This window comes from Lynx canadensis, chromosome C2 (genome assembly GCF_007474595.2).
Source record: "Lynx canadensis isolate LIC74 chromosome C2, mLynCan4.pri.v2, whole genome shotgun sequence".
NCBI lineage: Eukaryota > Metazoa > Chordata > Mammalia > Carnivora > Felidae > Lynx > Lynx canadensis.
Window position 1 is genome coordinate 155,325,181 of NC_044311.2, and position 23,434 is coordinate 155,348,614.

Consider the following 23,434-nt stretch of genomic DNA (forward strand, 5'->3'; position numbering starts at 1 on the left):
AGAAATAGGTTATGTTTCATTTATCGGATCGAAAAATACACAGCAATGCAGCGAACGAAGTATAGTTACAAGCAATCATGTGGGTACGTTTCACACGCATAGTTTTGGGGCAAAAGAGATCACACACAAAAGGGTATACGCTCTACGGCTCTATTTATGTAAGATTCAAAAGTGGCCAAAGTTAATGTACACGTGAGCACAGTAGTTACCTTCTGGGAGGGAGGGAGGAAATAACTAGGAGTCGGGGGGAGGGGTGCTAGGGGGGAGGGGTGCCTCTGAGGTTCTGGGTGTGTTCCAGAGCAGATGTTGTCAACCTTGATGCTCTTGATATTTTGGGCTGGGTCCCTCTTTGCCGTGGGGTGCGCCCGCTCCGTTGCTGTCCTCGACGTGATAGATGCCAGTAGCAAACGTCCCTGCCTCCAACTGGGACCCTCAGAAGTGCCTGCAGACATTGCCAATGGTCCCCGGGGGTGGAGCCCAAATCCCCCAGGCTGAGGAGCCCCGTTTTATTGCTGGTCCTGGAGGGAGCTAGGTATGTGTGCTCACTTGCCAGGTCACTGACTTCTACATAAGATTTGTCAACTTCTCTGCACCCATATTAAACTTCAGAAGATTCTAAAATCAAAAACAGAGTCAGTGAATAATTAAAAGAACCAAAAATGTCAGAGCCCGCAGGGACAGTAGATGGCGTGTTGTTTAACGTCTCATTTGCAGGCAAGGGGGCTCGGGGTCGCCCCGGGCCCATGGCTGGTGGCCCCAGTGGGGAACAGAGTCAGGAGCTGATCCCGCGCGGGGGCTTGGCTGGACCTCTGGAACGCGAACCCCATGTGGAAACAGGGCCGGTGGACATGGCGCCCCAGCACCCCGCAGAGAGCATTCTGAAAACCAACATCTCATGCAAACAGGATATTAGCTTTTGTCAGAGAGATCAAAACGGGCTTGAGGTTTTTCTTCACACCCTCAGCCTTGCCTGCGTGTGTCTCTCTCTCTGGCTTTATCTATTCATTTCTGTCCACAGGCAGGAAGAGATGGCAGCCGGGGAGACTCAGCTGTACGCCAAGGTCTCCAACAAGCTCAAGGTCCGCGGCCCGTCCTTGCTGCTGGAGCCCCTTCTGGGAATGGGCTTCCCGGTACACACCGCGTGAGTACTGTCCTGCTGGCCGCTGGACGTGTGTTCCCAGCCCACTGACGCTTCTGCCCCCAGCACAGAACTGCAGGCAGCTCAGAGCCCTTACTTCCTGCCCGAGGGGTGCGCTTTGCCGAGCGAGATACGCTCTCAAAATACAGCCCTTCTCGGCTTTTTATAAATGACATACTCTTTGCCCTTTGGTCAAACTGTGCTGGCTGGCTGGTGGAGGGACCCTAAAAGTCGTGAAAGTCGGAAGCCGCGTGTTACGGGGACACCCCCATTTCTCAGGGTTTGGAGGGGCTTGGGCAGCCTCTTTGTGGTTCAGGGACCGAGACGACCCTGGGAGGCATTTCAGACTCCAGGCCGAAGGGAGCGGTGGAGGGCACCACCACCTAGGAAATATTTCTAAGTGGTGCGGGGGAACCAGTCACCCGTAGGCAAGATCTCTTCAATGTCTGCTGGTGAAAAGAGGTGGTTAAGAAACTACCGGAACAGTGTTGATCGATCCTGCTTACCCAAGGAGGAGGTCCCCGTACAGAAAATGTTCATCGTAGGACCCACCCTGTCAGAGAGAGACAAAGTCCCCAGAAGCCATGAGCTATGGTTGGCACATGGGATACTGATTTTTCAGACTTATTCACTCCTTGGACTGGGGACCAAGGTTTCCTGAAACGTTGTAACAAAGCCCTGAGCAAACTAGCTGCCATCACTTTGAAGTTTCACCCTTTTCTTTTTCTTCTTTAACATTTTTTTTTAATGTTTACTTATTTTTGAGAGACAGAGCATGAGCGGGGGAGGGGCAGAGAGAGAGAGAGAGAGAGTGAGAGAGACAGAATATGAAGCAGGCTCCAGGCCCCGAGCTGCCAGCATGGAGCCCGACGCAGGGCTTGAACCCACAGACTGCAAGATCATGACCTGAGCCGAAATCGGACGCTTAACCAACGGAGCCAGCCAGGCGCCCCAAACTTCACCCTTTTCGTTTCTAATCCAAACCAGAACTTGGTCGCTTTATGTTGATAATAAACCGGGGGCCTTTGAAATAAATGGGCAGCAGAACCATGTGCCAGGCCCCGTGCCGGGCACCTTCCCCCGGGTGCAGCCAGGGATACCGAGGCCAGAGAACACAGGCAGTGGAGGGGTGGGGCCCTATTCTTGGCACCTCTAAAGCCCACCCTTTATGATGTTCTCGAAGCTGGACTCATGCTCAGAATGCCTTGTGATTTAAACCAATATCATCCTTGTCGGTATTCACCAAAGAGCAGCTCTGAGCAGCGTCACGTGGGTCCGCTGATCAACTCCAGCTGTCTCCAGGCTGGATTCCTGAGTGAGTTACCTTAGCCTCCTTCCATCCTGTCCAAGTTGGCCCCGTTCAGTTACCCCAGTGTCTGTACGTCCTGGGTTATAATGATGAGTGGGACAGGGCTGGGCCTCAGGGACCCTGCAGGCCGGTAGAGGAGGCAAACAGACACAACCTCATAGGCGAGGCAGAGTGGCCCTATGTGGGCAGGCTGGGGGTGGGGGGGGGCTCGGGGAAGGTTTCCTGGAGGTGGGAGCCCCCGAAGGAAAACAAGCAGGGGGGTGTGAGCAGGTCCGCGTTTTCAGAAATCACGGTGAGGCCGCACGGAGGCCTGGTCAGGGCATCCGGCTTCAAAGTCTAAGCAGTGCAGGCCCTCGTGGGGCCCCCAGCCCGGGCCCCATGTGCCGCAGTGCTAGCCCTGCCTGTCCCGTGCCCCCCCACCCCAAAGAAGGGAAGGCAAAGTCTAAATGCTCCTCCCGGTCTGCTCTCCTGTAGGCTGAAGGCTCTGGCGGCCACTGGAAGGAAGACAGCGGAAGAGGCGTCAGACTGGTGAGTGCGGCTGCCTCCACGGGTGTGCAGGGTGTTTGGCTTGAGCTGCTCGGGCCTCGAGAGCTCCCCGGGGTGGGCGTAGGAGGGCCCCATACACCCTGGGCAGGCACCCTGCCCACCCAGCACCCGGGGAAAGGAATAAAGAGCCTGCATTTCAAACGGAAAACAGGGGCACCTGGGTGGCTCAGTAGATGAAGCGTCCAACTGCGGCTCAGGTCGTGATCTCACGGTTCGTGAGTCCGAAGCCCTTGTCGAGTTCTGCTCTCAGTGTGGAGCCCGCTTTGGATCCTCTGGCCCCCTCTCTCTGCCCCCCTCTGCCCACTCCCTCGCTCACGTGTGTACTCTCTCTGTCTCTCTCTCAAAAATACACATTAAAAAAAAGAAAAAGAAAGTAGAGAGATTGAACTTTGAACAAGCCTTTCTTCACTTAAAAATCTGAGTTTATCCACATGTGACTGTCAAAGAAGGAAGAAACCCACGCGATTTGTTGAGAAAATAGGGAAGAGCTATTTCTTCCGACATAAAATACAGGCCACCACTCTCTCAGGCTCCCTCTGATGGGGAGAGAATTTACTGGTGGCCCCGAATGGCACCTAAGGCATCGGCACGTTGCACCTCAAGGGGGCCGGGTGGTGGGGGGCGGGGTGTGGAGCTCAAGGTGCCAGGAGGTTCTGCCACAAACCGGCTACGCGACTGTGCAGGCCGCCCACTGTCTCGGGCCTCCGCTTTCTGCTCTGGGATCACAGGTCCTCTTAACCCCCAGTCCCACCTGAATGTGCCATGATGCCATCATTCTGTCCTGAGGCGGGAAGTCCCCTCACGCGCTGCTCTGGAAAACCACAGCGAAAATCAAACACTAAAAACTGGGTCTCGCCCAGCTGCGGTGCCCGCCCCGGAGCAGGATGGCAAATACAGACAGTGGGCCTCTGAGGGGCCAGTGTGTCCTCAGCGGGGACCTCCTTCTTCCCCCAGAACGTCTAGGCCAAGGACAAAACATGCAACCCGTCTCCCAGGCAAAGGGAAACACCCAGAAGCCTCTGGGTGAGGCTACCTCTAAAGTCAGTCGCCAAATTTGAATTTCAGATGAAACCCACGGTTTCAAGGGCCACGGTTCCTTCCCCCTGGTTACAACAGGTCAGCCAGACCATGAGTCCCACCGAGGCCCGGGGAGGCAGTGGGGTCCCCTAGGCTCAACCAGGAGTGGGCCGACCTTACCGAATCAGGGGAGCGCAAATTCAGATGCCGTTAAAAACAGAGGGCAGCTTCAAGCGTCCACGCGCGGTCTCTCACGGTCCCGGTGGCAATCGCAGCCGACCGCCCGGTTCCACGTCCAAGTACATGCCGTGGAAACACACAAAGGGCCTAAAAAAACACGGGCCAAGATCTTGATTACAGCGCCATGACATTTTTCAAAGAGAAACCAGTTTAAGTGTCCAGCAGCGGAACGGATGAGTGAAATATCACCCGCGAGTGTGACGGGCACCCACAGCCCTTCGAAGGGTCACTCGGACCCACTTAACCAGATGCCTCCGTGCCAGTGTGGATAAAGCACAAAAACGGGGTCGACAGAGAAAATGTAAACTGCAGAATATTTTAAGCAGCAGCTTGTGATTTACGCAAAACACACACGAGTGTTATCTATGGATTTGTTACTTGGGTTTCTAGGAGGAAAAAGCAAAGTGACAATAGAGGACACGTGTGTGCCGGGGGAAGGGGCTCAGGATAAAGGGTCAGAGCGCCCCCTGTTGGTATTTGTTTTTACTCTTAAGGAGACTATATCTGTGTGAAACTAGTGTTTCCTTGAGGGGCGGCACACTGCCCGCTAAACTTACTTTCACATCCCGGGCACGTCTCTGAGTCATTAGAAAGTCGTCAAAACTGTGGATCCTGATGAATACCTGGTAAATACACTCCTCGTCCTTTATCTCATGTTTCCTAACTGGGACCCGTAACCGTACAATAAAATATGCGTGCAGTTTTAGGTATACCGTCTGCTTCCTGCTTTGGAGAAATTTCTGGAAGTAGAAATGTTAATGGAATTGTAGAATCGTTGGATGAAATGGGTATTTTAAGGCTCTTGGTGCGTCCTGGCAATTTACTCATGTACACACAAATTTGCACAAATTCGCTGCCCCTTTGACACCACTGGGCGTAACTTTTATCCTTCCAAAGGCATTTTGTTAGTTTGACAGATGAGCAAAATAGCACCTTGGGGTTGTCCCCATTCTTGTTTTTGTTGTTAGTGAGAATGAACTTGAATTTGGGGTTGTAGGTCATGTCTCCTTGTCCTTAAAGTAAGCTTCTGAATGCAAAGAAAATATGTAATAGCCACCTAAATTTCGTCTATTTTTTTTCTATAGTTTTAACTTTTACACTCAATTTGAAGTCTGCTACAATTAAAATGTGAAGTTTTTCTGCAAATTGTTCTCAACACTAAGGGGGTGGCTGGATCCCAAAGATCGCTTGAACAGGTGCTGAGGTCTCCCGTCACCTTCTCTCATTTTCTCGGTCTCTGGTCTGGGAGTCAGACAAACGCGGGTCCGAGACTCGGGCAGCCCCTGAGCTGCTCCGCGGCCTGGGCCCGCTGAGTCCCGCCCGAGAGGGGCTGGGGGTGCAGCGTGGGTGCTGGACGCGCTCGGCATGGCCTGTTCCTCCGAGTTGCTGCCCTCCGTGGGGAAGGGTCCTTTCGTCCTGGCTTCAGGTGACAGCGCTGTTCTCTGTTACAGGCTACGTTGTCATCGCAACGACCCTTCTCTGGACGATCCCATCCCCCAGGAGTATGCCCTGTTCCTCTGCCCCACGGGGTCCCTGTTGGAACAACTTCAAGAGTTCTGGAGAGAGAGCAAGCGTCAGTGCACGAAGAACCGAGCTCATGAGATCTTCCCGCACATAACGCTCTGTGACTTCTTCACGGTGAGTCGGCCCCAACATGACTTTAATGCTCATTACCAGGCCGCTGAAGCCATTTCCCTGAGATAACTAAGCGATGTTGGATACAACTGAGGGCAGCCACGTGATCTACTTCCCACGACTGTAGTATCAGCCGTCCTCTTTGTGTGGGACACCCTTTACTTTCCTCCTCAGCCTCATCCGGTCAACTCCTGCACATTCTGCAAAACCCCACTCACTTATCCCCTCCCTCTGTTAAGTCTTGCCCAGCTCCCCGGGCAGAAGGGGCTGCTGCCCTTTGTGCTCCCGTCATCTCTTGGCGTGAATCTCTCGTGGCACTGTCCATGTGGCGTGACCATGTGTCCGGTGCAGCCCTGCAGCCCCCACGAGGCTGAATCGCCACAAGGTGGACGCCTCACTCACCTTTGTGGCCCGAGACCAGCACGGTGCCTCAGAGCGGGTGTTGCGGAAATGTGTGACGGATGAACTAAAGAACGGTCGCTGCTGGCCCTTGCAAGTGCGGAACCGTTCCCTGCTTCTGTGGGGACCGGCCCTGATTTAGAATATGGCCCAACACGCAGCTTCACAGGGGTCCTGGAAAGGGGAGAAGGACCTGGGCCACTCAGCAGAGAAGCAGGCGGGCATGACAGAGAGGGAGGGGCCGACAGCCACTTCCTGTGTGGCTCCACACCAGACAAACCTGGAGAGGACACGCCCTGGCCGGCCGCCTCTGCCATCGGCAAGCTCTAAGGGGCCCACTCATTTCAGGGGCCCCGCCAGGGCCCGAGGAGCGCTCCGTGCCAGGCTCCACGACGTGCACGGGAAGGGGGCTGCGAGCCTCCTCCGGGAATGTTTCCAGCAGATTCCCCGGGAGCCTTTGACGGCCACCCCGATTTACCAGGGGCTGAGGGGAGGGGCTCCCAAGGCACAGAACCTTCAGTGCTAAAACCAGGAAAGTTCCGGGCACACTGGGGCGCGTGGGTCACCTGACTTTGCCGGCAACGGCGTTTGTGACGGTCAAGCTGTTTTCCAGCTTGTCCTTAGGAGCTCGTCAGGGAAAGGAAGCAGCTAGAGCCTGTGATGAAAATCACCCTCGAATGGGCCATGCTTCATCACTCCAGCGAGGGGGCCACCTGGGCCTTTAGGTCCTCTTCCCACGTCCGTGTCCAGACACACACACACACACACACACACCTCCCTTCTCCTGCATTAGCCGCCCCACCAACCCCAGCCCCGTCCCACCCTGTCTGGCTGGCTGAGCAGCTGTTCGGCAAAAGTGACAGGGAAATGCAGCCTCTGCCTTTGACGCTGTGGAAGGAAAACGTCCAGCCTCCACGGGCGGGTGTCCATTGCGGCTCTGTTCATACACGACCCGGTGCCCCCAGACTACTGACCTGGGACCGAGAGACACGCTGTGGACAGACAGTCATTTATTCAGGGTCATACCGTCCGTGCGTCAGGCGCTTTCCCAGGACCCACGAGGGCCACAAAGACGCAACACACAGGGACGAGTTTAGCGAGCCGCTGGTCAGGGGGGACGTGAAAATGCATCTTAAAACTACAATGCAGCTGATTCGTACAAGAATGAAAGGTGCGGTGGGAAATTCGGGGGGAGCCAGTGCCGGGAAGCACAGGGCTGGGCTGACTTCCTGCTTGGGGGGGTGGGGGAGGGTCTGCGTCTCACCGTGGTCTCACTGTGGTCTCACCGCGGTCCCACGTGGCCACGTGAGTCTTCCACATGGAGGAAGGTCTTCAAGCCCAGGAGGCGCTTGGGCAGCGCTGAGCCCAGGAACCAGCAGTGGGGAAGGGCGGTGAGGGTCCGGCCGGTGCCCGCAGCCTGGCACTCGGGCTGAGCAGGGGGCCCGGAGCCGTGCATGCACCGTGGCTGCCTCCGAGTCTAGGAGAAGCCTCCAGAAGTCCGAACAGCTGAGCACAGCTGTGGGTTGAGTCAACATGACACAGAGGGACGAGAGGTAAGTCAGGGTGACAGGCATTTCCAACCTGGACCCTTAGAGGACATTCCATTCCAAAAGGAATCTTACCTGGAATCTCTAAGAAACCGAGGCGGGGTGCAGAACAAATCCATAGCCCCAGACGCGGGGGCGAGAGAATCACGTTCCAGCACTGTGGCCACAAATAGGCTCGCGGGGCTGCCTGATCCGAATCGACTAAGCTAATAGCTGCCCTTCTGAAAAGCACATCCTTGTCTCTTCTCCCCTAGTGCGAGGACCACAAAGTGGAGTGTCTGTACGAGGCTCTAAAGAGAGCTGGGGACAGGATCCGGGGTTCCTTCCCCTTGGTCGTCCCTCTGGCTCTCCATTCTTCCATCAGCTACCTGGGCTTCTTCGTGAGCGACAGCCCTGCGGACGTCATCCGGGAATTCGCCACGACGTTCGCCATGGAAGTGGCCGTCTTGGCAGGTAGGCAGCCCTGGCCAGTTGCACACGAAGGGCGCGGTTGACGGGGACTGACTGCTCTGTGTCCGGGGCCGTGCTCCGCTCCTCAGGCGCCGTGGGCCAGCCACGGGGGGAGCGGGCTGTGGGCTGCGGGCTGCTCCTGGCTGCCGCCGGCTGGGCTGGGCTCAGGGGACGCAGACGCCCCGGCCCAGGACTTTTCCATCGCCACCTCTCCCTTTTCAGCCAGCTCCTCCAACGTGGCCTTGCTCTGGGGCTGAACAGCTCAGCCGGAGCTAAATCTAATGAGCCAGGATGTCCTTCAGAAGGAAAGCAGACTCTGAAAGCAGAGGCCACCTTTTCTCCAAGTGGGAATACCTTTGTCTGCATCGATACGGGTTTTCAGAACACTGGGTGCGCTCCCAGGAGGAGACCTCGAGTGGTCACGTGATGACGGTGGATTACAGGCTGGTTCCCACACGGGGACGTCCGAGGCTCCCCAGCCCCATGCCCGCCTTGGGCAGATGCCCTCCCGGGGTCAGTGCTGTGTGTAAAACACAAGTCCTAGTTGGTTTTTGTTGTTGTTTTAGGGAAGACCATAGTCTTTTCTCCATGGCCTCTCGGGGAAGGATCGTCGAGATTCACTTTGAGAATCTTTGAGCCTCCCTTTTTCCCCAACCCCTGCGCTGGTCTGGAGACAGGATCCGGCTGGGGTTCACGGGAGGGACTCTGGACTTGACCTCAGAAGACAAGCATCTCTCCCTCGTCTCTGGTTAGCGCTGGGCCTTCATCAAGTCACATCAGCCCCAGAAGTCGCTCTTTCTCTGCAAATCGGTGAGGACTCTGGCCCTTCAAACAACGCAGCCTGTTTCTGTGGAGTTTCCCCCTCGGTCCTGGCACACAGAAGAAGTACAGTGTTGTGGTGACTCCCGGCACCCTGGTGGAGAGACGCCGCCCTACCCCTTCGCAGGTGTCGAGACCCCTTCTGATCTGGCCACGCCAGGAGGTCACTGAATCCCAGATTTCCACTTGGAGGCTGGCCTCTGGACTCCGGGGTCCTATTTGCTGGACGATTAGCAGCTTACCCCGTGGCTTTGTGGATTGGCGTCCTTTATAGAAAGAAGAGTCAGGTGACGGCTCTTTAGTCTCCTTGCGGCCAAAAGGACAAGGTGGTCTCGTCCTGCCCTGCCCCGTCAGCCCCTCGCCTCAAGGCACACAGGGCACCTCCCTTACGCACTGCATCCCCCAGTTGGGTCTCACTGCCCCATTTTAAAAATGAAGAGACCGAAGCCGGCCAAGGGGAACATTCCTGTTCAAGGTCATTGGCGCGGGGGAATCGTGTCCCCTGAAATTCCTGTCCACCCTGAACCTTAGAAACAGGCTTTATTTGGAAACAGGGGCTCTGCAGACACAATTAGTTAAAGTGAAGCCAGACTGGAGGGTGGGGTCTAAATTCAGCGACTGGTGGTCCTATGAGAGAGGAGAGAACACAGAGACACAGGGGTGGAGGCCATGGGGAGGACACAAGGACGCAAGGATGCGGCCACACGCCAGGGACCACCCGGAGCCCCAGGAGCTGGGCGCAGCAAGGAGGGGCCTCCCCAGAGCCTTCAGAGGGGGCGCAGCCCTGCGGACGCCTGCAGACTTCTGGCCTCCAGACTGCGAGAGAGCACCTTTGTGTGGTTTTAAGCTCCCCAGTTTGTGGCCATTTGTGACCACAGCCCCCGGAAAGCAACAGGGTCCCCTAAGCGGGGGTCGGAGCAAGAACCTTAGTCCAGCTCGGTCTTGCTCGGCCCCACCCGGGTTCAGGCTGACCGGCCCTGGGCTCTGCCAGGGAGGCTCCGACCCCATGGCTCTCGCCCTGCCCTCCACGCCTGTGCCCTGGCCTGACCCCAAAGGGCTGGGAGGGGCCGGCCAGCTTCAGTGTGTCCCCATCAGGGCACCTGTGTCTGTCCCCAGAGACACGCCCCCAGAGGCAGGGGCTGGGGAGAGCGGACAAGACAAGGGCCCACGCAGAAGCCACGTGTGGTTCACGGATGACAACCGGCGTGGATCTTTCCCGGGCCACACTGACTCACGTGGCCAGGTGGTCCTCCGCCCACGGCCGAAACACCCAAGAAAAGAATTTCCCCGCCACCCACACGTGCTCTCAATTTATGCTTCTCGCCTCGGCGGTTTCTTGTTTGCCGCTGAAGTCTCATGTAGCGGATGGGAGACATCACTGGGCCACCAGGTCTGGGCCCAGGAAGCAAGTGCAACATCCGGGCCACGTTCCAGGGGAGAACGGGGCCTGTCTGTTGGTATGTGTTGCCCGGGGGAGAGGTGGCCAGTAACCAGTAGTTATGAAAAGACTCCCGGAGATGTGAATCAAGAGACGGGTTTCAGCGCCGCCCCAGCAGGTGGCCCTCACCGTCCTCAAGCCGCTGCTGTGCAAACGCAAGCTCTTCCCAAGGTTGCCCCACCAGGAGAGGAGGGTGGCTCTAAAGCCAGGCCTACGTGACGCCAAAGTCCGCATTCCCGTCGGTCACCACCTCCCCCAAACACAAACTACTTTGTGGCCCAGAGGCCGTCGGATCCTGGCTGACCTCAGGGCCCTGGAATGAGGACCAGGAGGGCAGGATCCACCAGGGCAGAGGCCTCCCAAAGACACCAGGGACCGACCACTCCGAGGGCTCCCTGCTTCGCCAAAGTGAGCGAAATGTGAGAGATGCCGTCATGTTTGACACAGTTGGGTTCCCTGTGGCATTTTCTTCCCGAGACTCTGCAGCAGAACCAAAACCATCTGCCCAGAGTTCAAGGCTACGAGTCCAGGCAGCTGGGTAGTGTGTGTGCCCCGGAAAATGAACGGAGAAGCTGTGACTACATCTACTTTAATCAGAGGTTCGGGCCACTGGCTTGCAAACTGATAGGCTCCAAACACCCGGACCCGTATCTCCACCCCTCCTCCTTCCTCCTCCTTATAGGATTTGCAGTACCCAGCTATGTCCTCTATAAGCTGAACTCTGGGGGGTGCCTGGGGGGCTCAGTCGGTTGAACATCTGACTTTAGCTCAGGTCATGATCTCACGGTTCATGGGTTCAAGCCCTGCGTCAGTCTCTGTGCTCACAGCTCGGAGCCTGGAGCCTGCTTCAGATTCTGTGTCTGCCTCTCTCTCTGCCCCTCCCCTGCTCATGCTCGCTTGCTCTCTCTCTCTCTCTCTCTCTCTCTCAAAAATGAATAGACGTTACAAAATTTTTTAAGCTGAACTCTGTGAAATGGCACAATCTGGGGGGAAGGAGGGGGCAGAGGCAGGAGGCACCAGGCAGACAGGCTTCGCATACCAGCCCTGGGCACGTAGCCGTCGTGGATGCATAGCCACCCCACACACGCAGCGCCCACGGTGGGGGTAAAAGCGCCCACCATCCTCGTGTTGACCTGGTTTCGCAGACTGCACCGTGAAGCCCTGCGCCAAGCAGCTGCACCTGACCCTGGCCCACAAGTTCTACCCCCACCACCAGAGGACGCTGGAGCAGCTGGCCAGAGCCATCCACCCAGGCCACAGCTGCCAGTGGACCGCCGTGCTGTACTCCCGAGACATGCGCTTCGTGCACTACCAGGTGAGCGAACCCAGGCCGGGAGCCTCGGCCGGAGTGGCCCTGGCCAGGCGGTTGAACTGGACACTCCCCAGGGGAGCCAATGGCGGCCCACCAGTAGATAGAGCACTTACCCCCAGGAGCCCTCCTCCTCTGGAGGTATTTCAGGGAAAGGAAGTCCTTCTACTCTTTTTTTTTAATCATTTCTATTTTTGTGCAAATTTAGAACTAGTATTCTTTTATGTATGACTGGCAGACACAAAAAAGTTTGAAAAAAAACACCAGTACCATTTCTGGCAATAAAAAGTGGACTATTGCAAAAATTTATGAGTACATGGTGTTGCTTATTAATTTGCTTAAATGACGATTTCAGTGAAACCTCATGCAAGACTTCCTCCCCCGAGATGGATGGTTTAAATGGAAAGCATGCAGTGCTCCTTTCAGACCCGTGGAAGTAGCATGGATGAATCCACCGTGTTCCGTGTTGTATGAAAGGCTATAAATAACCTTACGCCAAGGGAGGTGGATGTGAATGTCTAATTCTGCTCTAAGATCTTTCATATTAGAAATAAGTAGTAATAAGAGATGATAGATATAGGTAGATAGATAGATGAATAGATAATTGATAGATGTGGATAGATAGATGGTAGGTTAGACAGGTAGATAAGATAAATGATAGATAGATAGATAGATAGACAATAGATACGAATAAATAAGTAGATTAGAGAGATAGGTAGATATGGATACATACGTAGAAAGATTAGATAGGTAAGATAAATGGATGGATGGATGGATGGATGGATAGATACATAGATACATAGATAGATACATAGACAGATGATAGATAGATGACAGGTAAATACCAGAATTCATTTCCAAACCTATCCAAAGAATTCTGTGCCATAGTCTGTCATCGGCTACTATCTGTCACCCGACACAAGCCTGGACAGGCCCTGGAGTCGTAGAGCACAACCGGGGAGCCTGGGGGCAAAGGGCAGATGTCATCTCTCTCATGCTGCCATCTTTCCCAGCCCAAATTTGAGACATGAAAATGCTCGCGTCTTTTCCAGACCCTCAGGGCCCTATTTCAGTACAAACCCCAGAACGAAGACGAGCTGACACTAAGTCCGGGCGACTACATCTTCGTGGACCCCACCCAGCAGGAGGAAACCAGCGAGGGCTGGGTGATTGGGACCTCCCAGCGGACCGGCTGCCGGGGCTTCCTGCCCGAGAACTACACGGAGCAAGCCAATGAGTCTGACACTTGGGTCAAGCACAGGTGAGTACTGCCTCTAGCAGCAGCCCAAACGTCTTCTCTCTGATTAGTATCCAAGAACGTCCCTCGGAAAACAGTGGTTGCCGCGTGCTTGTAGACCATTCCATCACTGGAACGAAAATTGCCTTCTCCGTGCTGGTGACATTATCCCTGCAGGTATACGGTAAATATCTTGGCCGATCCATGGTTTTCTGCAAATAATGCTCAGAAAGCATGAATTGCTCTATGTGGCTTTTGAGATCGTAATCCCGAAACGACTGTAAAAACTTCTGTGTTATGGACCTGACAGATTATATCAGAGAGCCTGAGCTTGGCTTTACCTAGCCTTCGGCTCAGCGTGTCAATTGTCGAGTCCGAAGGTCCATTACTAGTTTTCTACTGCTCTGTAGCAGATGACCGTGAACTCCCCAGCTAAAGCAACACATGTTTATTACCTCATACTTTTCCTGCAGCAGGCATCCGGGCACGGCTTAGCTCGGGGTCTCTCGAGGCCACATTCAGGTTTCGGCCGGAGCTGGGGATTTACCTGAAGCCCAGGGTCCTCCCCCAAGCTCACGTGGTGTTGGCAGAACGCATCTCCCAGAAGCCGTGGGGCTCCTGGTGGCTTCTTCGAGTTCAGCTGGAGAATCTCTTCATTTTAGCACTTTTAGCCTCGTCTGGAGAGGCTGGGGTTGCTCGGAGTCATTAGGTACCTGTTCCTTTTGTCCCATTTACTTCCCTCCATTAATCTCTTTCCTCACATGTGTTACTGTGAGCAACAAAAGGAAACCGGTGCTTAGAAATATTCTTAGCGATGCAACCAACTTCACTCAACGTGCTGCCACTACATGGTAGGGATCCCCCTTCCTCCAGTTTCCTGGAACGTGTGACTCTCACCAGCATCCATAAGACCACGAAGAGTCTGTCCAAAGTAACTTTTTTAGCGTGTGTCTCAAAATTCTCCCCACCTCCATCCACAGCTCAGTCCCAGAGCTGCTCCCGTATTTTAGGTATTTGTCACAGCATCACCCCACGCTTAGTACCAAGTTGAGGAGCAGTTAAGTTTTAGCCAGAGAAGCAGTAATTTATATACATATCCACACATATAACAGAAATGCACTTATAAAATATAGAACATTTTGTATTTAACATACAAAAAATTATTTATTAATAATGTAATAATTTCTATTTACATCATGTTATTTATATTATAATGTATGGCCATGTTACACACCACACACATACACACACATTTAAGGAATTGCCATGTGTGACTGTTGGGGCTAGCTAAGCAAGGACAGGCAGGCAAGAAGGGAGGGAGGGGACCACAAACATTGGAAGCCATGACTCATGGAAGCACTTGTCTGCCTCTGACAATCGGAGAGGAAGCCCCGATTCCATCAGGAATGGTTGCAGGCACAGCTGCTATTTGGAATCACTGAGCTCAAGGAAGCCCTGAGCCTTTTTTAAAGACCTTCCAATGAAAGAAGTCAGGCTCCCCTCCCCCCCACCCAGGATAATCTCCCTTTTCATTAACTTAAAGTCTGCCGACCGGAGACTTTAATAGCATCTGAGAAATCTCTGCATAGCAGCACCCAGCTTAGTGTTTGGTTGGATAGCCAGGAAAAGGTGTGTGTATACTTCCCACCACGACCTAAACTTCCCCTAAAAGAGACCGTTAAATCATGAAACAATGTATTAGTGAAATAAATTAGGATATATCCGTATAACACAATACTTGCAGTCTTTAAAAAGGGTCACAAGAAAGTATTTTATGTGCTGATATGAAAAAATCCAAGATAGGTTGCAGAACGCAGTGTATATTACACAGCAATTTGTGGGGAAGGGTAAAGTAAAAAAACATTGTCTTTACATATATGTGCTTAATATGGATTTATATGCATGCCTGTGCCTAAACACTGCCCGGAAAAGAGAATCTCTAGAAACTTCCCACAGTGGTCCCCTGGGAGTTGGGAAAGGGGCTGGGGAAGAGAAAAGGACTTGGGGAAGGGACTTCACTCTCTACCATCCATGATTTGTAAGTATATGAACCATATATATATATATATATATATATATATGCATTACTTATTCAAAATATAAATTCATCCATTTTAAATTTGAAGAAAAGAATATAAGGACATGGGGTCAAAGAGACAATAAAGGGGGAGAAGTCAGACAAATCCAGGGCTAGGTTGCAGCCAGCATGCATGCTGTGAGATCCCTTCCCACACCTGATGCAAAAGGGTCACAGCTTCCACAGAATGGTCACGGCCAACCAAGATGCGATAGACCAGTTGTCTGCGAGAAACACCACCGTGCGAGGGCAGACACGGCCATGGGTCCTGTGGGCTACCACAAAGTCATGGGCCATTGGTGCCACAAGGGACTGCAGAGATAATCCAATAGGGCCTCCTGTCCTGGAGAGTCGAGGACACTCTGGCCCAGGGAGGTGGGAAGGCTGGATGATGTCACACAATTAAGGAAGCAATTGTTTCCCTTGAGAACCAACTCCATCCACCATCCAGTCCAATGAACTGTTTAAGAAATCAGGAGATACTGGTTATACCTTAACTGACCGTTGCAGTTCCAGGAAGGGTGAGGCAGGTCCTTCACTCCCTGCTCAGGATGTGAGAGCTTCACTGCCACCAGGAAGTTGGCAAACCGAGATATTTCTAGAACTACATGGCGAAGACTCTGTAGAAGATGAGTTTTGGGCTCCTACATTTTTTGCTTCACAATTAATCTTCCAGCCACCCGTGGCCAACGTAACCATTCTGGACTTTACCCCTGACACTTCTGGGACTATTCTTCCTAAAGACACGTTTCCCTTATGAATTAATAAATACTAAGAACAATCGAAACAAAAAGAAAAATAAGTCGTAGTAGGCTCGGCGATGGGGTGTCTGACTGGCCATGTTTTGGAAGCACCCCCATCCCCTCTGGGAGCTTTCAGGACTCCCACTTGGCATGTGCAACCACTGGCCTTACAGTGCCCGAGGACAGATGTGCACGTGCACCGGGAGCAGCCCCTACCTGCTAGAGGAGACACCCTTCTCGGTATGAGGTTGCAAAGGTATGTTCTACCTATGCACATCTAGGTGTGTTCATTGCTTGGCGATTGAAACATCAGTCACCCATCATCAATACAATGCCAGCCTTTTCAAAATGGTCCCAGGCATCTTTGGATTCACTGGGCAACAAAATCGCCCCCCAAAAATCTGTCCATGGCCATGAAGAAGGAGATCAGAGGGGACCAGCATGATACGATGAGGGAATGTCTTCCTGGTTCAGAGTGGTTTTCAATGCTCTACGTAGAAGAATGGATATAGCATAATCTAGAACAAACAGCAGAGAGGTTTTGAAGGTTAGAGCTCAGAGAACAGTTTGTCCTCTGGGCAGGGTGAGATTTTCAAAACTAAAGCCACACCTGTCCAGTAATTTCCAAAGCCACAGAGCGAGTCGGTGGCAAATATCTCAGATGTAATAAAGGCACTGTCATGGGCTGAATCATCTGCCCCAAATTTCTATGTTGAAGTCCTGGCCCCCAGCACCCCAAAACGTGACTATAGAGACGGAACCTTCACAGAGGTGATTAGGGTAGAATGAGGTCCTTAAGGTTGTCCTGACCCAATCTGACCAGTGTTCCTGTGAGAAGAGGGGATGAAGACACAGACACATGCAGAGGAACGACTGTATGAGGACACGGTGAGGACAGCATCCACACCTCCAAGACAAAGGCCTCAGGAAGAGCCAGCCCCGCCCACACCTGGATCTTGGACCTTGAACTCCAGCCCTGAGACAGTAGATGTCTGTCGTTTCAGCCACCTGGTCTGTGGTGCCTTGTTATAGCTGCCCCAGGAATCTACTAGGAGGATGTGGTCCACACAACCCCACAGACTGCAGTTATGCCCTTTTTAAAAGCCACGGCGAATTTAAACCCATCTATTTTCATGGTGTAAGTTGGCCATTAAGTAGTTCTCTTAAGTTCAAGAGAAAATCCGAACTATTTAAATGTTCAGTTATTTCCTTTCTCCTCTCGTTGTAATCTTGATTATATTTCCTTTGTTGGGGGGCCCGGGTGGCTCAGTCGGTTAAGCGTCTGACTCTTGACCTCAGCTCAAGTCTTGAACTCAGGGTCGTGAGTTCAAGTCCCACGTTGGGCTCTGCCCTGGGTGTGAAGGCTACTCTGAAAAAAAACTTGCGTTTGACAGACAGGCAAAAAACAATTTGGTTTTCTCTCCGACTGTAGACTTCACAGATGTTATTTATAGATAAGGAGGCTCCGCTGTCTGTGAGGTAGAACACTAGCAGGATGTGCCATTCCCTCCCCCCTACCCCCGCCCCGGAAGAGGAAACCCACGGCGTTTCCTTTGTCAGTGGGAGACTGCGAATGGGGCCTCTGCTACGGGAGGAGGGGAGAATGTCAGCGGTCTGAACGTGGATTCCAGTGTTCTTGGTCCACTTATGGCCAACGAAAGCCCGCACCTCTCAGGAGCTGGCCACCGACACTGTGACAATACATGAGCAGAAGAAATCCATGTGACCTGGATCCCACCAGTGGGAGTTTCCAGCACAAGGCAGGGCAACAACCCGAAAACAGAAGGTACAACTTGCAGACATTTTGAGAAGTGCACTCGCCAAATCAAAACGCCACGCAGGCACGAATGGTCCAGGGCACGAGGCGGTGTCTGTGGGAGGCCAGTGGCCAGAGCCTGGGGTGCAGGGGGCATGCTCCCGGGGAGCCCCAGAATCTGGCCCTGGTCAGGTCTCAGCATGAACTTGTGGGGGCTAGCAGTGACTGCGGGTGAATCGGGGACATGACGTCTGTATGGGAGAAATACAGACGTTCACACACGGGCCGAGGAAGTACAAACACACCACATTCATGACTGAGGAAGAAGAATCGTGAATGTATCGATTCCTCTCGGATTCACTTCCAGGTTTAATGAAATTGCAGGAAAAGATCCCAACGGAATCATTTGCTGGAACTCTACCGAATGGTTGAAAAGTTTATCTGGAAGAATGTACAGGAGAAGAGATGAGAAAACTTTGAAAAATAAAAATAATGAGAAGAGATAGTTACTCTAGGATATTAAAAACCTATTATAAACCGACGATATAGTCCTGGATTGAGGGAAAGAGAAAAACAGATCAGTGGCACAAAACAGATACCAGAGAGGGGAACCTGGCCCATCAGGAAGTTTACAACCTGCTCGACACATCAGAAGCAGAGGAAGAAACGGGCATAAAACGAACGGTATTTTATGTGGCCTCACCTCATACACAGAACTCCATTCCCGACAAAGATGAGAATTGAACGGAAGCAGAAAATCATGTCAGGTAGAATGCACTTTAAATGAATGTATTTCTGATTTCTACACTGAGGGGAGCTTTGAAAGCATACAAGTAATGGAAGGAGTCTTTTTTGTGTGTTTATTTTTGAGAGAGCACGAGCAGGGGAGGGGCAGAGAGAGAGGGAGACCCAGAATCTGAAGCAGGCTCCAGGCTCCGAGCTGGCAGCACAGAGCCCGATGCAGGGCTCGAACTCACGAACGGTGAGATCATGACCTGAGCCGAAGTCTGACGCTTGACTGACGGAGCCACCCAGGCGCCCCCAAAAGGAGTCTTAATCAGAGACCTAGCAGATCGGTCTTTAACACTGACTGTTAAAAGCTTAGAATTTAAGGGTTTGGGGTGTTAAGAACAATGAAGTACACTACAGTCGGAAGGTCAGGAGGAGAGCAATGCTCTTTGGAGCACAGGAATGAGGACGATGAGCCCTGATCGGTCATCCCCGTGAGCACATCACCTCCCCTTCTCTCCCTCCGTGACCACACCGGCTGCGACCCGGGTGTCCGCCCTCCGGGTGATTCGTTTCTGACGTTTTCGTTTCACCAAGAGGTCACCTACCGCATTCTTCACTCTTGGCCACAGTGACAGGTGAACAGTCAGAAGAGAGGCCACCAGCTCTGGCCACCAGGCCACCCGCCCACCTGCAGCCTGGGCCCACGTGCCCTTCTCCCCCATCAGACCACACCGGGCTTTTGGAACTCCTGCCCAGGGGCCCACGGCGCCCCACACCCCGTGCCCCCAGGCATCCCACGCCCTCCGAGGGCTCCGCTCCAGCATCTGCCTTTCCCAAGACTCTCCCCCCGCCCGTCATTCCCGCCAGCAAACAAACACGCCGCTATCCTTAAAAACAAACTCAAGCACAAGCCCTTTTTTCTTGTTTCCCTTCCTAGCTACTGCTCCTCTTCTCCACTCAGACTGTAGATTTTTTAAATTAAATTAATTAATTAATTTCATCATAAGTATACTCTTTGATCCCCATCATCTATTAACCCATCCCCCACCCACCTCCCCTCTAGTGACCATCAGTTTGCTCTCTGCAGTTGAGTCTGTTTCTTGATTTGTCTCTCTCTCTCTCTTTTTTCCCCCTTTGCTCATTTGTTTCGTTTCCCAAATTCCACATGAGTGAGGTCATACGATATTTGGCTTTCTCTGACTGATTGATTTCACTTAGCATAATACCCTCCAGCTCCATCCACGCTGTTGCAAATGGCAAGATTTCGTTCTTTTTGATGGCTGAGTAATACTCCATTGTATCTATATACCACATCTTCTTTATCCATTCATCAGCTGGTGGACACTTGGGCTCTCTCCGTAATTTGGCTACTGTAGATAATGCTGCTATAAACATAGGGGTGCACATATCCCTTTGAATTCGTGTTTTGTGTTTGGGGGGTAAATACCCAGTAGCACAATTACTGGATCGATGGGTAATTCTATTTTTAACTTTCCGAAGAACTTCCGTACTGTTTTCCAGAGCGGCTGCACCAGTTTGCATTCCCACCAACGGTGCACGAGGGCTCCCCTTTCTCCACATCCTCGCCAACACCTGCTGTTTCTTGGGTTGTTAATTTTAGCCAGTCTGACAGGTGTGAGGTGATAGCCCACTGTGGTTTTGATTTGCATTTGCCTGATGATGAGTGATGATGAGCATCTTTTCATGTGTCTGTTGGCCGCCTGAACGTCTTCTTTGGAGACATGTCTGTTCGTGTCTTCTGCCCATTTTTAGTTGGATTATTTGGTTGTTGACTATAGATTATTTTTATATTTATTTTTTTAAGTTTGTTACTTTTATTTTGAGAGAGAGAGAGCATGCACACAGGAGGGGCAAAGAGAGAAAGAGAGAGAGAGAGAGAGAGAGAGAATCCCATGCAGACTCCACACTGTCAGCACAGAGCCCGACACAGGGCTTGCGCTCACAAAACATGAGATCGTGACCCGAGCCGAAATCAAGTCAGAGGCTCAACTGACTAAGCCACCCAGGTGCCCTGACTGTAGATTATTTCAACATAGAATTCATAAACATGATTTCTCCTTTGATAAAATGAATTTCCCGTAGGGAACTTGGCCAGTTTCTTGCTCGTGGAGCAGGTAGATGCCCTTCTCTGTCCTCCTCTGGCCGCTCTCCCTGTTCCTTCCAGACACACTCACTTGGGGCACCTGCATGGCCCCTCTCATGTTGAGGAGCTCACACCACTCTATTTAGCTGTGACTTTTCCCCTCCGTCCTTCCCAGGCCACCTGGAGGCGTGCCCACCTCACAGCATCTCTCTTGGTTGGTCGGACAGGTAGCGATTTCTTCCCTGCGTCCCACCCCTTTCCTCCGTGTTTCCCTAGATCTTAATGTGTCTCTTCACTGCTTATTCATTCTTATATCCCAGCCACACCTATCTTCCCACCGTTGGCTATTTCAGAAGGTGAATCTACGAGGACGTGGTACTGGGTTGCCTGGACCACCCTACCGCACAACAGACCCGGGGGCGGAAACCACCGCACCTATTCTGTCAGGGTCACAGGCTGGAAGTCCAGGATCAGGGTGTCGGCAGGCCTGGTTCCTCCAGAGGCCCCTCTCTTTGGCGTGTAGACGGCCCCCTTCCCGGTGCTTCTTCATGGTCTCTCCTCTGTGCCAGCATCTGTGTGTTTCTCTGTACCTCCTGGTCTCATAATATAGAATCGGGCCACACTGCTGACCACATGTTACCGTAATTACCTCTTTAAAGACCCCGTTTCCAGTAAAGTCACGCTCTGAGGTACTGGGGGTCAGGACTCCAAATGTCAAGGAGACACGGCTCAGCCCATAACCGGTGGCGACAGTGATGATGGACAACCAGGATTTACTCGGGATTTGTTATGTGCTGAGCACTGAGCTCCTTGAACACGCCATCGTGTTGTGTCCTCGACAATGACCTTACCTGCCCATCTTGTCGTGAGCATTCCCACACACACGCGTGACCAGATGCGGGCAGGTCGCTTCCCAATGCCTTCATGACAAGAGCACCCTCGTTTCTTCCTCCACAGGACGTACACCTTCAGCCTGGCCATGGACCTGATCTCCAGAAAGGACGGGGAAGCCAGCAGCAGGCGAAACGGAGAACCGCACCCTCCACAGACGCCGAGGGACGTTAGCAGCATCCAGGCTTTACAGGTGACAGAATTCCCTGCTTTACAAGGTGAACGAAGGGAAACCACACTTTATGTCAACTCCCTGGGAGACTCAGGCCCTCGGGTATGGCTACAGACCCGGGGGGCAGAGGGATGGACGCCTCACAGCTGTGAGCCGGGCTGCGAGCCCCTCACGGCAGCCTGCTGGGCATTGCAAGAACACAAAGCATGTGTCTGTCATTCTGTCAGTAATGATGCCAGGACATAAGGCAGGGAAAACGTAGGGACACAGCCCTACCCAGAATCCCAGACTCTTATACCAATGATCTCAGCATGTTGTGTGACCCTGAAGAAGCCACCTCCCCCAGAGCCCCAAAAGTTGGAGGTTCTGAGCTTTCAAGCCTGCACTGGGAGAGAGGATGCTGGTGCTCGGTAATCGCGAGGGCCAGAGGCCGCAGGGCCAGGCATTGGGGCACAGCAAGGGCACGGGGGCCTTGCCACCCACAAGGCGTACGTGCATGGGTGAAGGCTGCCCGCAGGACCTCCTCGGAGCAGGCAGCCCCTCCTCCAAAGCACACAAGTGACATGGTGTCCCCGACGCCGTCAGGGCGGTGGGCAGGCTGGCCCTCTGGTTCCTTTCCCAGGAAGCCCCAGGGGGCAGGCCAGCATGTGCAACCAGCCCTTGACCACTTCCCGCTTCAGTGGGGGTGACTCTCTGACCCGAGGAGTCTCCAAAGTGGTCCCTCCAGGCCCCGCCCGCCTCCTGTGCCCCCACACTGCGCGAGGACTTCATCCCGGCCACCTCCAGCCAGCATGGGATATGTCAGTCCTCATTTTACAGATGGGAAGACTGAGACTTATGGAGGGGAGGAAGCTTGCGGGGGCCACTCAGGCACGTAAGCGCCCCGGAACTTGGTTGCTTTGGAAGGTTACGGAAAACAAGGTGCCCACCGCAGGCCAGGCCCTCAGTGCTGAGAGTCTGTTCCTGTGCAGAGAGCAGGCCTGTGCTGTCTGGCTCGTCCCTGTGTCCTCGGCACCTGGCTCAGGGCCTGGTTTGTAAGTCTCATTGGATGAATCACCGAATGACCAAATGAAGACCCTCATCGGGACTCTTGATCGAATCACCCTAAATCCAAACTCGCCCTCCTTCCCCAAAAAGCCACCAGCCCCTCAGAGGCTGCCTCCAGGCTGAGGTGGGCCTGGTGCAGACGAGAGCTGAGCACAGGACGCCGGGCACTGGGGAGGCCACAGATCGTCCCTTGTAGATGGATCTCCGGTTCCAGAGTGGCCCCGAGCAGAGCGGCCGCTGGCTGGGAGCCAGAGACAGACAAAACCGGGGCTCCTTTCCCCAGACTGCCCAGACTCCGGAAGGCACAGCAGAGGCGGGACTTGCCCCCCTTGGTAGGCTGCAGGGGAGAGGGCATGGACTGGGGTGGGGCTCCCTGAGGCCGTGCCCCCCTTTCCAGATGGAGGGCGGGAGAAGCTGGAACGGGAGGGTCGGCCCACAGATTGGCCTGTGTCTGAACTTGCCGCGGCTCTAAATGGGCGAAAGCCCGACAGACGTCTCCCTGCGAGCCGAATGCTCCTCACCTGGTCTGAGGTCCCCCCTCCACATGGTAAGGAGAGAATACAGTGGCATCAGCTTTGGTGAATGGACGTCAGCAGGCTGAAGAATGGCCCCAAAGATATGGGGAGCTAATCCCTGGAACCTGCAAATGGTCTCTTACAAGGAGGAAGCGTCTTTGCGTATGGGGCTGCGCTAAGGGTCTTGATGGGGAGTGTCCCAGGGGGGCCTAAATCTAATCACAGCAGCCACTAGGAGAGGGAGAAACAGGGGATCTGACCCACAGGGAAGAAAAGAGCACACAGATACACAGAGGAGGAGGCTGTGTTGAGT

General features: G+C 53.4%; 1 protein-coding gene across 6 annotated transcripts in view; it reads left to right on the plus strand.

Annotated features, from left to right (window-relative positions):
- The first annotated feature begins 428 nt into the window (after positions 1-428).
- The window catches only part of UBASH3A (ubiquitin associated and SH3 domain containing A), a 43,785-nt gene continuing 20,779 nt past the window's right edge, over positions 429-23,434 (plus strand). For 4 of the 6 annotated variants that reach the window (XM_030329067.1, XM_030329062.1, XM_030329064.1 and 1 more), the window contains exons 1-7: positions 992-1,141; positions 2,922-2,975; positions 5,702-5,888; positions 8,086-8,284; positions 11,684-11,853; positions 12,900-13,108; positions 21,454-21,580. In XM_030329067.1, the coding sequence (XP_030184927.1) occupies positions 1,029-1,141; positions 2,922-2,975; positions 5,702-5,888; positions 8,086-8,284; positions 11,684-11,853; positions 12,900-13,108; positions 21,454-21,580 (1,059 nt within the window). In that variant the 5' untranslated portion in view covers positions 992-1,028. Of the gene's footprint in view, positions 533-991; positions 1,142-2,921; positions 2,976-5,701; positions 5,889-8,085; positions 8,285-11,683; positions 11,854-12,899; positions 13,109-21,453; positions 21,581-23,434 lie in introns of those variants that run through there. The other 2 variants (XM_030329063.1, XM_030329066.1) reach the window with 2 other exon arrangements.